Genomic DNA, 15972 nt, shown 5'->3' on the forward strand with positions numbered 1-15972 from the left:
TTTCTGCCACTTTTAAAGAAATGAGGCCATATGGGATAATAAAGAAAGTAGCGTAAATGCACGAGATCAAAAATGTGATTATTGCATAGCTGAAACTACAAACTCGTATAAAACTCTGTGTTGACTCAGCCGCACAGCGGGAAGCTGCGATAGGTAAAAGTTTTTTAAACAAAACCTCACTCACCCTTTGTTGTTTACATAATATGGGAAACAGTTATGCCCAGAGAAGTGGACAGTGTGTGTGTGTGGAGTAGTAGGATTCAGATTAAAGACAAAAGGCCTATTGACATCAATACAGCCAGGAAGACAGGTGCTTGCTCAGGTCATGCAGCAAAAATCTCATTTAAAATAATAAAATAATAAAGCGCAACACACTTTTGAGAAATTAAAATGATCAAGATTGTAGTGGTGTGGTTCTTTTATTATATTACAATTAACTGAACGCAAGCATTTTTTTTGTTTCAAAATTGCTCTTGATTTATTATCAACACAATGCATATTGTATCGAACAGATCTCTATTAATTTGTGACCCTGCCTGTAAAAACCCAGCTAAAGTCATGTCGAAGACTGAAATTAATGGTGCTTTGATGCTTGTTTTCTCAGATTTTGAGACTTTAGCCTGGTGTTCTCAGACGGGGTCATATTTGTGATAAAGGGTGGCTGTTTTATCACTTCACAAAAATATTTGCTGATGTTAATGAATTTTACAGTAGCTATTGTTAGTGTCAGCTGATGGTTGCTATAGATTCAATGCTCAGTGCTACAAAACATAAAGAGTTCAGCTACACTGCCATCTCTCCAACTGTTTGTTTCCATTATGCTTGTTATATCTTAATGAAAAACATATTGCTGTATACACAATAACTATACTGCAAAATAATTATGTGGTCAGTATGTAATATCTGTGTTTTACTTCTCAAATTAGATTAATCAATTTCAACTTGTTTTATGAGATATAGCAATTTATCACTGGTCAGAATTTATATTAGTAAGCTGAAATGGCACAGCCAACTTAAAAATTTAAGACATCATAACTTTTTATTTATTTATACAATATAATAGCATTTCTTACATGTCTGTTCTCAGTTGTGATGAAAATGTGCTCAGATGCAAAAGCCGCAAAAAGCCACCTTTGTCAAAAATGAGATAATGATATTAAAGGAAAACAACACCGTTTTTCAATATTTTACTATGTTCTTACCTCAACTTAGACAAATTAATACATCCCTATCTTTTTACAACACGTGCACTTCATCTTTGCACAGTGCTTTGTGAATGTATTAGCATTTAGCCTAGCCCCATTCATTCCTTATAGAATCCAAACAGGGATGAATTTAGAAGCCACCAAACACTTCCATGTTTTCTCTATTTAAAAGACCGTTACAAGGTTACAAGAGTAAATATGGTGGCACAAAATAAAACGTGGCGATTGTGGCTAAAAAATTAAAACTATATTGTATGGCGGAAGAGCACTTATGCCGAGTTCAGACTGCACGATTTTAGCCCTCATTTTGACTAGCCGACAGGTTTTGCGAAATCGGCGACAAATGTCCGAAATCAAAGGCAAATTGGTGCTCATGCATGCTAGTGACAATCACACAGTGTGAATTATCAAAGACGTGATCTGAGAGAATCGCTGACAAGTCGCTGACACCTGTGAGATATCTGGCATGCTAAATATCTGGACCTATCGTCGATTCAAAATCATGCTGTGTGAAATGTGTTCTGACTGAAAATAACATAGTTGATGACCTATAGCCAATGAGAGAGCAACATACTGGGCAGCTGAAAGTTTGGGAAGGAGTTAACTTATGAAGGTGCAGACCACAATATCAGCAAGCATGAATTTGGTTCAGAAATGAACGCACATGCAATTTGTATAGCAAACTTCTTGCGGGCTACCATTTTTAATAATAATCTCAGTGTCACATGAGAACGCCGGTCTGCACGCGTGACCTCGTGTTATTTCCTTGTCACTTCTCGCATACGTTTGGTTGTGAGACGTAGTTTGTGGATCAGGACAAAGTTGTTGGCGATTTTTCCTATGGTAAAGTCATGCTGTGTGAAACCCCCTGTCGCCAATCCATCGTGCAGTGTGAAAACTGCAGTGACTGAACGCTACCCCAGATAGTCATGCAGTGTGAAAAGATCTATGATCCGACTACTTTGAAAATCATGCAGTCTGAACTCGGCATTAGTCTGCAGCGCTCCGACCTATGGCGCAGTAACATCATCACTCCGGTGAACTCCGCCTTTTCACTCATACTCAGTGAGAGGGGAAGTGATGATGTTACTGTGCGCCAAGGTCGAAGTGCTGGAAACAAAGTGCTCTTCCGCCATACAATATACTTCAAATTTTATCCAAAATCGCCATGTTTTATTTCGTGCCACCATACTTATGTGACTATTGATGTAACAGTCTTTAAATAGGGAAAACATATAAGTGTTTGGTGGCTTCTAAATTCATCCCTGTTTGGATCCTAAGGAATGAATGGGGCTAGGCTAAATGCTAACACATTAACGACGCGCTTTGCAAAGATGAAATGCACGTATTGAAAAAAGAAAGGGATGTAGTAATTCAAGTTGAGGTAAGAACAAAGTAAAATATAAAAAAACGGTGGTATTTTCCTTTAACCGATTGGTCTCAGAACGTATTTTTATCATATACCTTAGCTTCAAATCAGCCAAATCCTGGCCTCAGGCCATATAGCAATACAGTTTTGCTAAAAAAATATGTTTAAAGGATTCTGCTAACAAATTTCTCTAAGCGCACAGAAGACAAACTAGATGAATGATGGCACACAAATCGGTGTAGATCACATTCAAACTTAGAGGCTGTTTACACCTGCCAGGACTAAACTGTGTTCAAAACATTTTGAGCTCGTCCACTTTCGACCACTTTCAACCACATTCAGAGTTAGTCGAAACCCCTTTCGATCGGATTGCTTTTGTAGTGTAAACGCACATTTGGTTGAATGTGTTCGAACAACCACACGCAACCACCTTTTCTCCGCACATTTATCTAATCTTAGGTACTGAGCACAATGTTTTACATCTTTTCTGACTTCTGGCGGGAACACACAGTGTACTTCGCTATTTTTAGCCTTTCATTGATAAAACTAAAGCGGCTGATCTCCGCAGTTTCATTTTGCAAGCGTGTGAAAGTTGCGTGATCTTATTTCATCAATTGCGCTGAAAATTCAGAGAAAGCTAACATATACATGTATAAAACACTGTGCAGCATGTTTACTTACAACATAAGCAGCGAACTCCGACATAATATTAGTTCGCGTCCATATATAAACTCATCATTATTCCCGCTCACGTTTGAATGACAGCAGAGAGACTCGCCCACCGTCTCGTCAGACCACCCCCTCACAGTATTCAGGACAGAAGTGGTCAAAAGTGGACAAAAGAGACGGATTTAAATACCAGGTTTAAATGTAATGTGTCTCTCTCGTCCACTTATGATCCAATTAACGAAAACACATTGTAATACCAAGTGTATTAACAGCCCCTTAGGTCCCCTTGTGAGTCCATTAACCAGAATACAACCTGAATGTGGCAGTGACATGGATCACAGCGCCCCCTAATGTGTGGTTCAGTTTCTTCATTTTTACATTCTGACTTTCATTATTTGCAATGTTTTTTTCCAAAAAAGATTGTATGAACAGAGGGTTTTGCAGCGAAATTAAATAACTAAAGTGACATTTGTGAAAATAAGGCATTTCAATTACTGACCAATAATCTTTTTATTGCCATTTAAGTGAAATTACTGAACCTAAACAAATAAGAGCCTGATGAAAAAATACTAATTTACTAGAAAACATGTCAGTCGCACTTAGGTCTTGCATTTAAACTCCTTATATTTAGTACAGTATTATATATATATATATATATATATATATATATATATATATATATATATATATATATATATATATAGAAAAAGCCATATTCTCTTCCCCTGATCCTGCTCAGCTGGCAGTACATCCGAATGTTTAGAGGGTAGTGGGGGTAACGATGTCACTCGTTGGCTGATGTATACCACCTGCCTTGGCCTCAGTCTGACCCTCTGCAGCCCCCACAGCAGAGACATACCACAACCTTCCAGAGTCATGTTTGTACGGAGGAAGATTAGACAACCCTCCCCTTAGTCTCAGCCGTGCAAATGACCAGCCTCCGCTTCATGACTCTTTATCTAATGAAGCAAAGTGAGGGAGGCCAGTCTGCACTGCCAAGAGACATTCTTACTGCACACTAAGCAGCCGAATCATGTTTTTTGGTTGAGTCATTTCTGAAGTCATATCATTTTAAGTTATTTTATAAAATTATTTTGATATATTAGGCAAAGTTTTGCTCTGATGCCAAAATCATAAAATCACCAAATTAATGTGTTAATTGGTTTTCTGTAGCATGTCATTTTTAAGAAAGTAAAGCTATGCAGCCCAGCTTTACTAACCGCTCTCCCTTCTTAAACCTCTACCCTTAATTGCCTGCCCACGCATATCCAAACAATAAAAACATTCACTCAGCATATTTGCTTGTTTACTTGTTGAGGACTTCCATTTGGGAGATAAAAGCTTATCTGTATACATACACTAAAATATCATTAACATATTTTTTTCTTATCTGTTTATTTAGTTTTATACAATTTTGTTTATTTTCTTATTAGCTCTTTTTGTTTCCAAAATGTCTTGTATTGCATTAAGGTTCAATTTAATACAATAAGTAATTGTATATATTTGGCTGCATGTTCACCAAGTTTCTATAGTTTCTATAATTATCTTCTGACCATAAATATAAGTCCATTTACATTTTTAAAGAAGGCTTATATGTATGAAAATAAGTATGAAAATATTTATAGACAACAAGCATTTTGCAGACGTTCTTATAAAAAGTGACTTAAAAGAACAGATTTTTATGAGTAAGTCTTCACTGGGAATCAAACCCTTTACTCTGACAATGCAATGTGCTACCAACTGAGCTACAGTAACACCCATCTGCAGTCAATTATATAAATATGATTAAATGCATACAAAGAAAGAGTGAAAAGAATGAATGGGAGTTAGATTTGCTTCCAACACCTATGAATAACAGAATAGAGATATTGCGATTATAGCACCCTCTGCTGCTGATTTTTACGCATTACACGTCAGACTGGTTCTTAATTTAAAAAGTGAACCGTTTTTGTAGCAACATTGCATTTTGAGAATAAACTGCAGTTAAAAACTCGTTCCGTGCTTTAAAACTATATTTTAATATATAATTTTTAATATACAAAGCTGTCCTGTTAAAGTCCCTGATGTAATATGAGAATGATCGATTTCAGATCAGTCACAACCACACTCGAGATAAGCTATTAAACATTTGGACTGGATAATAACACGTTAGAATATTTAAGCGTTAATTGTTTTAAAAATCTTTATTTCTGCTCACTATCCAGATACCTCCTCCCATCAGTGAACAAACATGAGCATTGATGCTGTAACTGAAGTGATAGACTCACTTCATTCATTCGCGAGGACGCGGTAACTACAGAAGGACAAGTGCGCAGTAGTACACAGACTACTTTACAAGCAACTAATCGATAAGAAACAATATGATCAACACAAAAGCAAGGTGAGTAAAATCCGTATTGTTGTTTTTTATTCGGGTTAGTTGGTGTTTATTGGGACATTATTTAGCGTTTAAAAACCGTTGGTTTCCACGACATGTATTGAGACTTTACTCAAGCAAAAATGTAATAAATGAATAAGCATATTATTAAAGATAATATAATAATAAAATATAACGATCGAAAACATAGCCATTAACTCTGTTTCTATTACTTGGCAACACTGAACGATGAAATGGGATAAGGGGTTAAGATACATAATTATGCATAAGTTTACATTCACGGCAAATCCATCACATAAAGCAAACTACCCTCCCCAGCATCCTTCCTCCATACATGACTCCGTGATGTTACCATTGTGTTCCCTAGTCGTGAGTGACGGTGTACCGTATTTGTGCTAGCAGAGTTGAACACGATGTACTTGTTGTTTCGCGGTACAGTACGGTAGATCAGCCTTACAGTTTACATCGTACACATCAGATTTGCCCTTGTGTTTTTTTCTCTATTATTAAATCATCTGATTTTTGTTTTAATTCTGTTTTAAACACCACCATAACGTTTCAGATTAACAGCAAGCAGTATCACAATTGCGCGCGCGCCGTTCACACTGTACTGCTAGATATTACGAAACCAAAGAGAAAGGGGAGCGTCTATACATGCATTGCAGAATTAAAAGCTTTTTGAATAGGATTAAAATAACAAATAAACGGCTAACATTTTACAATATTGTATTTGTTCACATTACTTAGCAATGCATTAGCTAACATGTACTAACAATCACAGCATTTATTGGCATTAGCTCTTGGAGCATTAACTAATCTTTTTTTTTAACCAAAAGGTGTGTTATATGTAACATTTGTTTATGTACAGTGAACTAACAGGAACAACTACCGGTACTAACATTAACAAAAACTAAATTAAAAAAGGGATAGTTTACCCAAATAAAAAAATCTGTCATCGGTTAGCCTACTTACCCTCACGTTGTTTAAAACCTGTATAAATTCTTTGTTCTGATGAACACAAAGGAAGATATTTTGAGGAATGTTTATAACCAACCGTTAGTGAGCCCAATTTACTACCATACTAGGAAAAAAGAATACTATGGAAGTGAATGGGGCTCACGACTGGTTTGATCTGGGGAGAAATACGTGTTCCTATAACACAGTTGATGAAGCAAAGGTTGTAAGTTTAATTCCAAGGGAACAAATAAAATGTAGATTAAATGCACTGTAAGTAATTTTGAAAAAAGACTTGCTGTGTCTTGTTTATTCATCATGAATTCCTTGGATATTATATTAAACTCAAAGTTCAAGTGTGCGACCCTTTCTAGAAGATTGGCAATAACAAGTTTATTAAAAATGTCAGTGTTGTTATAGCAGGTCTCTGTTCTCTTGTGTCTGTGCAGCACTGTACTTTTGGATTCAGCATGTGTGCTGAACTGGGTCAGGCAGGGGGTACCAGGGCCTCTGTGGTGTTCCTGATGCCCCTCCATCAAAGAGGATCCTCACAGCTGGGCAAGAGACACCCACCGATCAGACTCAAGATGTCATCCTTTACAAGGTAAGGCTAAAATCATATTCAAGATATTATTTTTTTAACATAATGCCTTTGTGGTTCACACCAAGGGTTTTTATTCTACGACCCACTTGTTAATGAAAATATGCCGAAAAAAATACATTTAGAAATACAGAATGAAATTAGTTCACTTTTAGAAGATTTTCATTGCCATTGTATAAATTAAAAGTTTAATTGCATTCCCGAAATACCTATATCAAAACCATTGTCATTAATAGGACAAAACTCACTGCAACAACCAACTGATTTTTTTGCAACCCACCCTATGCCACTGTCCAACTCACAGTTTTTACTTGGTGTTTCATTTAACGCAGGTTGGAAAGTTAACTGTGAAAAAGGTTACCTCACTTGACAGTGGATCATCTGTTCTGCACTTTAAGTACCAGCTAAATGATCAGTTATCATGGAGCATGCAGACGTTGCTCTCTGGCCACAGCCTTTCTGTTGGTATAGCAAATGGAGAACTTCTCAAAGGCACAAGAGAAGGGTATGTGACATTATTTGATCTAAGACTTTTGTTTTGAAAGCATACTGCTAAAATAAACTTTTGTATGGTAGAAATTTGATAGACTTCCCCCTTTTATATTCAATAAGATTCAAGATTGAAATGAAATTTTGTAAAAGTTAATAAAAATAATCTAAACGACTTACTAGCGATAAAAGTCTGGAGCAAAAAAAAGAGAAGTTTTGTACTTTAAGTAGTTTAATGCCATGAGACATGCCTGAAGACTGCACTGTGTAACTGGATCACTGAGCCCCACTTCTGTCACATTAAGAAAGTTATGAATGTTTCATAGCTTTCTATGCCTGACCTAAAAGGTCTTGCATAACTACAGTATTTTCTCCATTCTGACTCTGTCTCAAGGGCAAATTCGTTATATAGGCTAGCCATACATTTTATTTATGGAGATACTGATAGAAGTGTGTTGGCTGTGTGTGTTCTCCTTTACATACTTGGGTCTTTTTCACCTGAAGATTCACCAGTGTTTTGGAGTTTGCTGAAGAAAAACTGAAGATCAATCATGTCTTTGTGTGGTTCACGAAGAGCAGGCCAGATGCATGTAAGTTCAGAATAAGCTCTGTGTATGATAATTAAGCAAGTTCAATTAGTCTGTTTGCTTTGATTTGTTTGGAAATGTACAACTCTTTGGAATTATTCAACTTAAAGGGACACTGCACTTTTTTGAAAAAAAGGCATATTTTGCAGGTCCCCTAGAGTTATATAATATTGTTTTTTACTGTTTTAGAATCCATTCAGATGATCTCCAGGTCGGGCGTTACCACTTTTAGCATAGCTTAGCATAATTCATTGAATCTGTATCCATTAGCATCACGCTCAAAAATAACCAAAGAGTTTCAAATTTTTATTTAAAACTTGACTCTTCTGTAGTTAAATTGTATACTAAGACTGAAGGAAAATTGAATTATGCTAAGCTATGCTAAAAGTGGTACCGCCAGACACGGAGATCGGCTGAATGAATTCCAAAACTGTAAAACTCAATTGTTTAAATTGTTCAATTGAATAAAACGAATCACAATAAAACAGATATTACAGTCAACTACCTTTTAAGACATTCTCATCAAGGCACATCAGCATAAATTGGTATAATATATGTACATATGCACTACCTTACAAAATGTAGTGTTTGTGGAAGTTGCCAATTCTTTCAATAAGAATAATCTCTAAAATTTTCCCCTTCTTTTCCAGCTCTCCTTACAAGAACATTTTTCTGCCTGGGATTTGAGCTTGTGAAACCAGATGATTTAATAGCATCTACGGCAGGAGATTTGCGTCTCATGGTCTACACAATACAACAAATTCACTCATCAGAAGAATGACTGCAAGGCGTAACAGACACATTTTAATAGACTGTTGTGTAGTGCACCACTGTTCTCAGCATCTTATTTATTAATTAATTCAAACAGCAGCAAAATATTTGGTTTGTTGTTTATGTGGTAAATTACTCAAATGTCAGATAACATCCCTGTGATATGTGATAGGTGAAAGCATTCCAAGATACACACTCAAAATAACTTTCATAATGTTCTCGTATGTACAATGAATATGTAAAGGGAAAACCTTTAGCAAGTCCTACATGTTGTTTCATTGCTGAAAATGATTCAGTAAAATCATAAATAAACCAAATTCAACTGCACTTACCACTGGACAGATATGTGCATCTCTTGAGTTGTGGCCGCATAAGGTTTCTGCAGTTTGCTGAAGGTAGACATAAATTGCAACACATTTCACAAATTTAGGATTTGGGATAATTTGTATTAAAGTCCCTGTAAAGCCAATCTTGAAATTGTTTCTAAACACATTATAAATATGAGAAATGTTTTGCTGAAATATGCCAAAAAGACTGTAAACTATGTAGTACTAAATTACAGGTATCGTTAAACAGGTTTTCACTGAGTTTTGAGCTCAACCACGCATGGCCCCGCCCCTAACACGATCGCGAGCAGGTTGTAGGGCGTGGTTTCAGCGTCGACAGCGGACACGCCCCCATCTTGCCTATTTTTCCAAGACTTTGACAACTTATTTTATTTACTTGTCGTTTTTTCTATCATTCAAATTTATTGGGTGGTTAATAACACATTTTTCTATGTTGTGACAAACTCAGCACACATTTGATATCTGAATGATATACTTTACGTGATGACACGTTCCAGACTATAAAAACCAAGCTTTACAACTTACTTTTGTGGTCATTTCTCCTCGTTTCCCGTTAAGTGACAGTTTATGAATGTGTATTTTACTTGCACAAAAGGACGAACGCATGATGCCTCTGTTTGACTTTAACCTTTAACAGCATGTCAGATCAGAGGACTTTGATTGGTCAGTTCAGAGTGACGCTAGCAGCGTCATCACCATCGCTACCGGTGGATAGTTAAAGCCAGAGTCGTATAATAACAGAGTTACGAAACGCTTTGATCTCGCCGCCGCGCGGTCACGTGATTCATGTAAAGTTCTACAGTTCCAAACCAAGCAGGGTTGTCAATCTGTTTGCATAGGTTTTCAGCTATTTTAGGTAAATATTAGCTTGTAATGGGAATTGATCACTATACTTACTGTGTTTATAACGGGTTTTTTTTACTAGGGAGTGATGGAAATACAGTAAATCAGTTAATAAAGATAAACAGTTAATTGTGACCCAAATATAACTGTGGTTATCTATACCAACTACAGCAACACAGTTTATCTTTTATTTTTGTAGCAAAATATGGCTATATAAATAGGTATAAATCTGCTAAAAACATAATACCTACACACTTTTACTATATTAAAATCACAAAAAAGATCACCAACGCGGTTATTTGTAACAGTGAAGCATAACAGAAACACACTAAATTCATATTTTAAATTCACATTAAATGTTAATATAATCATACATGATTTTCGAGGATACATCACTCGTATTACTTACCAAACACAATGAAACACATAGCAGCAAAGCAGTGTGACTTTCTTATAAGGCATTTAGCTTGTCGCTGTTGCCCCCTAGTGTTACTCGTAATATATAAATAAGATAAGTATAAAGTAGATGGCCACCAGTAATAAAATATTAAACCATTAAATCTATATTATTCACACATTATACACAACTCATTAAAATATAAAATTTTTACTAGTTATTATTAACGATAATCATTACCTACAGCAGAGTTCATAAAATATCACTGTTGACTATATTAATGAAATGTCCGAAAATGTAAAGAGAAACGGTAATTTCATCGATTTTCCAGCAGGTGCCATTGAAATGAATGGGCTTCAGTGCTGCGTTTGGAACTATGCGTCACTACCGGTCACTACATGAAACGCTGTTACTTCCGCATTCCATTCTTACAACGGACGTCTATGTGAGTGTCGTAACTCTATTATTATACGACTCTGGTTAAAGCTAATGCTACCATACCATACCATACTTTACTGGACATTCATACCACTAATGTCATCCTAAGTATGCAATACAACTGAAACATCTGCTGTACGGTAAGGTATCTGTTGGTACTGGTAAACGTAATCAGGGTGTCATAGACGGTTAAGAGCAAGAGCCCTCGTGTTATGCTAACTTAGCCCAAAGCATTTTTTTATGGCATGTGTTTTTACATGAGAGCTGAAGCTTGCATGATCGTCGGATTATTTGTTTTATCTGTTCATTAGGTGAAACATTTTTAAAAAGCATGTGTCTCGTGTTGACAGTGAACTAGCATTCAGCCTATACATGACTGTTGTTAATGTACACAAGCAGCAGTCTGACATTATAATGAACGATCACACCGGTAACATGCTGATCAGAAAGCAGAGCAAAGTACTACAGGTTATAACAGAAGCTCTCTGTGTCATTGTATGTGAATATAAGGAAGTTATCCTGACCTGAAGTTTTTTCAATGGTACAGCTTAGTTATGTAATGTAGTTTTGTAGTTTTTTTTTTTATTCCACCACATCATATATTTAGGATTTGCATAATACTACTTAAAAAAGTAAGCACGTACATTTTCTTATTTATACTTAAAATGATTAATAACTCCCTGTCATTTTCCAAGAGCCCCAGGATTGATGCCGGGCACTAAAGGCTGGAAGCATGCAGCAGAAGCGGAACATTCAGATCATAGAATGGGAGGACCTGGACAAGCGCAAGTTTTACTCCTTTGGAGTATTCATGACTATGGCCATCCGTGTCACAGTCTACCCGGCCATGCTCATCCGCACCAGGCTGCAGGTTCAGAAAGGGAAATCTCTCTACACCGGGACCTACGATGCTTTCCGTAAGATTCTCAGAGCTGAGGGTTTGAGAGGACTTTACAGAGGCTTTATGGTGAACACGTTCACGCTTATATCAGGGCAGGCGTACATAACCACATATGAGCTGGTGAGGAAGTATGTTTCCAACTATTCTAAAGACAATACGCTGAAGTCACTAGTTGCAGGTGGGTCAGCATCACTGGTGGCCCAGAGTATTACTGTTCCCATCGATGTAATATCCCAGCAACTCATGATGCAGGGCCAAGGGGAGCATCTTACCCGCTTTAAAGTTAAACCCACAACATCAGGAGCCATATCTTTTGGCCAGACGAGAGGCATTATTGCACAGATATTTGCTGCAGATGGCATCTATGGGTTCTACCGAGGTTACGTGGCGTCCCTCCTTACCTACATCCCCAATAGTGCAGTGTGGTGGCCATTTTACCACTTTTATGCAGGTGAGATGATGGGTTCGAACCAAATCATTTTTTTTAACATTGTAGTTGTAATGCAATGTAGTTGCTTTGGATTAAAGCATCTGCCAAGTGCATAGATGTAACTTGTTTTGTTTTTATTTTCTACACAGAGCAGTTGTCTAAGATGGCTCCCAGTGACTGCCCTCATCTAGTGCTGCAGGCAATGGCTGGACCTCTAGCAGCCGCTACTGCCTCTACTGTCACCAATCCTATGGATGTGGTCAGGGCCAGGGTTCAGGTAATGCCTTTGCATACAGTAACTACACAATCAAACCAGAAACTCTCATGTAGTAGGAGTGTAAATGTGTCCCTGAGTGCATTTACACTTTTACACAACAAATGTACATGCAAATCAATTAATAGTCAGTGCAAGAGAACTGCATTCGGTGTAAGTAGTGTGATGCATAAGGCAGGTGTTTGCATGCAAATGTGGCTGTGTTGAACGGGTGTTTATGAAGATAAATGGCAAAAAAGTGATGGCTTGACCTTACTCACAGGCATAATAAGGCATGATAATTGTTATGCTGTTCTTAATTTGTCCCTAATAGAATTTTGGATAAGGAATGCTATACTAAAACCCCCCAAATAATGTAAATAATGACTTAATATCTCATTGTTTCCTTGGGTAGGTGGAGGGCAGGACATCAGTCATTGAGACCTTTAACCAGCTGATGAGAGAGGAAGGACTTTGGGGAATGACCAAGGGCCTTTCTGCTCGCATCATATCATCCACACCCACAGCTATAGTCATGGTGGTTGGTTATGAAACTCTTAAAAAACTCAGTCTACGACCAGAGCTGGTTGACTCCCGACACTGGTAAACAAACAACAACACTACAGTGTCTCAGTAACTTTCCCTTACCTTTATTCACTCCATTTTGCCTTTAAATTGCCCTGCCTTTTTCATGATTCATTTTGACGAGGCAGATTTATTTTTGGATGGCTATGGGAATATTATTTAGCTAAGAGTGCAGCTTGTATGTAACTTTCAGTGGAGAACACTGCTCAGGTTTGAGGCACATTTTCTGACCGTATTTTTAAAATAGATATGATCATTGAACAGATTTAATGTTTTAGAGTAATTGGTGTTTTTAATTTATTCATAATTGCTGTATTACTGGTATTTTAAATCTATTTTAAATGTTAATTTTGTCATTGTTAATTTTAAAAAGATATAGAATAAGACACATAATGTTACTTTTTAATATTTTGTATGCAACAAACAGATTTCCCAAGAATTACATTTAATCATTAATAAGAGTATGATTTATCATACACTATAATGTTTATTTTCTGTAACCAGATATTTTGATTTGCACATTGTTGTAAGCTAAATGTGCTTTTAGTTGTTTTGTGGAGTATCAATTTGGGATGTGGGATGTTTCAGTTTGCCATAACTGAGCAAATGTTCAAGAAAAATGTGTGTATTTGACATTGTAAAATATACAAAGTTATAAAAAGTGAGTGTGCCCATTAGTTTAAGATTGTGGTGGGCGTTCTGGCTCAATATGGCTGCCGTCGCATCATCCAGGTGGATGCTGCACATTGGTGGTGGTTGAGGAGATTCCCCCGTTCATATGTAAAGCGCTTTGAGTACTGAGAAAAGCGCTATATAAATGAAAGGAATTATTATTATTATTATTATTATTATTATTTTAAGAGTGTCTTATAAAAGCTAAATCAAAGTGAAAATTAATTCTAATCTCAACCTCTTGTATGTTTTTGTACCACTGAGTGATTTCTATAAGAAAACTTGTTTATGTGTAAATGTTGCATTGGAAAAAGCAAATCTAGCCATTGTGCCATGATTCTTCATTGTGCTATTCTTGTTATCACCACTAGAGAGCAGGCACTTACAGAGTGTTGCCAGATGCCCTGCTCCTGTTTAAAAGCGCTTTGCTTTTTTTCTGGGGGTTTATCCTTCAGTTTTATTTTAGACCCATCAGCAAAACTTTAGAAACACAATACACACTCCTGTGACATTGTTTAGCCTTGAATATTAAAACTACTCTCCTGTTATTTTCAACCCAGTGTTTGATCAATAAGGGATGAGCCCAGTCCCTTGGGTTGTAATTTAACCCATTCTTGGTTGTTTCAACCCAAAATGCTGGGTTGTTTTAACCCATTGTTTGGTCTAATATAAACACTTTCTCAGTTTATTTCAACCCAGTTGCTGGGCTTGTCCTTTTTTGACCCGACGCTGGGTTGAAAGAAACCCAGCATTTTTTAGTGTGTAGGAACCTTTGGTCTCTGATCAAAACTAGCACCTTAATGTGTCTAAAATAAATATTGAAATACCAGAAAGGTTGTTCAGACAAATAATCTGTAAAAATCGTTTGGCACCCAGGTCAAACTGCATTGAAAGCTGTAATGTTATATTTGCAAAAAAATCACAATTTGCTTTATCTATTGGCACTGCCTTCTGCAGCAGAAGCCAAAGATGAACAAACCTTACCAATAGGTTTACTCCGAGTATGTGGGAAGGGAATATTCATTAGTTCAATTTCAGGGCAAGTGCAGTACCTCCTACAGTGCGTTTGTCTTTGGGCACTAGAGTTTCTTTCTTCTCTGATTTAATGATTAGTGCCAACACAGCAGTGCGTCTGTACAGCCCGGGGTCAATGATGAGACACATGTTTCGCTGTAGCTACATTTATGTGACAGTTGCTTGAAATCAAACTCGGGGCAAAGGAAGATATTACGCTTCAATTTCAAATCTTAATTTTGTATGATTACATCAATAAAACATGATGTTTCTGTGGATGGATTTGATACGTTAACCACTTTCCTCCAGCGTGAGCTGAGCTAATAGAAAAAAATGTTTTTCAACAGAACAATATATTGTTCAATACATACGTTTCAGCTTATGTATTGCATGCTGTGTTGAGATGGATTCGAAGTTATGATTTTACCACGTTATGCATAATGTTACAACATAAACAAGACCAATAAATGAAATACTTGCACTGTATTAATGTGCTGCTGAATTTATATAACCCTAATACACACAAAATGTGCCATTTTATCAATTATATTATTAAAATGTGAATTATAAATCTGTTTTATGAGTACAAAAGAACAATGGCCTGTTATCGGTGTGTTTGCCGCAATATTTTGTGATATGGTGTAATGTGCTTTTGTGATTAACTTGTGCTGTGATAGGACCTCAGCCCTGCGGGAAAGGAAAGTGCTGCCAATGATCCACGTCTCAGCCAAAACACAATGACACAGACTCCATTACTGGGGCCAAACCACTATCTTACAGTGTGCAACGGCTATGGGCTGATAAAAACATCATTGTTCTTTCCCATTATTTGGGTTTTGATTTTTGTGAATTTTAATTTGGATTTTATTTCTTTGAATTTCCCATAAAATTGTACAGTTTTTGTATCTTTAGCACCTTTGACTAAATGGTTCATTTATGTATCGCTGTGAAGAACCTTTTAAGCTCCTTTATTTTTAAGAATGCAAGTTGAAAAACAAAAACGTCAAGACTTCATGTCGCTGTAACATTTAGTGATAAGCATAGGTGATAACCTTAAAATCTAAGGTCTG

The 15972-nt window shown here is 36.6% G+C and overlaps 2 protein-coding genes across 2 annotated transcripts; both read left to right on the top strand.

The window, feature by feature from the left end:
* The first annotated feature begins 5588 nt into the window (after positions 1 to 5588).
* On the top strand, positions 5589 to 9349 carry oaz2b (ornithine decarboxylase antizyme 2b). The gene is given in 6 exon segments (XM_065289250.2): positions 5589 to 5623; positions 7024 to 7096; positions 7098 to 7178; positions 7508 to 7680; positions 8169 to 8254; positions 8902 to 9349. Coding segments are annotated over 6 exon segments (564 nt in total). The 5' UTR covers positions 5589 to 5603; the 3' UTR covers positions 9033 to 9349.
* A 1734-nt stretch (positions 9350 to 11083) lies between these two features.
* On the top strand, positions 11084 to 15421 carry slc25a44b (solute carrier family 25 member 44b). The gene is made up of 4 exons (XM_065289249.2): positions 11084 to 11187; positions 11743 to 12399; positions 12528 to 12655; positions 13047 to 15421. Exons 2-4 carry the CDS (start codon positions 11781 to 11783, stop codon positions 13236 to 13238), a joined length of 939 nt encoding a protein of 312 aa, XP_065145321.1. The 5' UTR covers positions 11084 to 11187; positions 11743 to 11780; the 3' UTR covers positions 13239 to 15421.
* Positions 15422 to 15972: the final 551 nt, after the last annotated feature.

Source organism: Paramisgurnus dabryanus, chromosome 2 (genome assembly GCF_030506205.2).
Source record: "Paramisgurnus dabryanus chromosome 2, PD_genome_1.1, whole genome shotgun sequence".
Taxonomy (NCBI): domain Eukaryota; kingdom Metazoa; phylum Chordata; class Actinopteri; order Cypriniformes; family Cobitidae; genus Paramisgurnus; species Paramisgurnus dabryanus.

Excerpts from the sequence above, each read along its gene's own strand:
- slc25a44b (XM_065289249.2), top strand. The coding sequence starts at position 11,781 with ATGCAGCAGAAGCGGAACATTCAGATCATAGAATGGGAGGACCTGGAC. Across the intron at positions 12,400-12,527 it reads ATTTTACCACTTTTATGCAG|AGCAGTTGTCTAAGATGGCT; the intron begins GTGAGATGATGG and ends TTTTCTACACAG. Across the intron at positions 12,656-13,046 it reads TGGTCAGGGCCAGGGTTCAG|GTGGAGGGCAGGACATCAGT; the intron begins GTAATGCCTTTG and ends TTCCTTGGGTAG.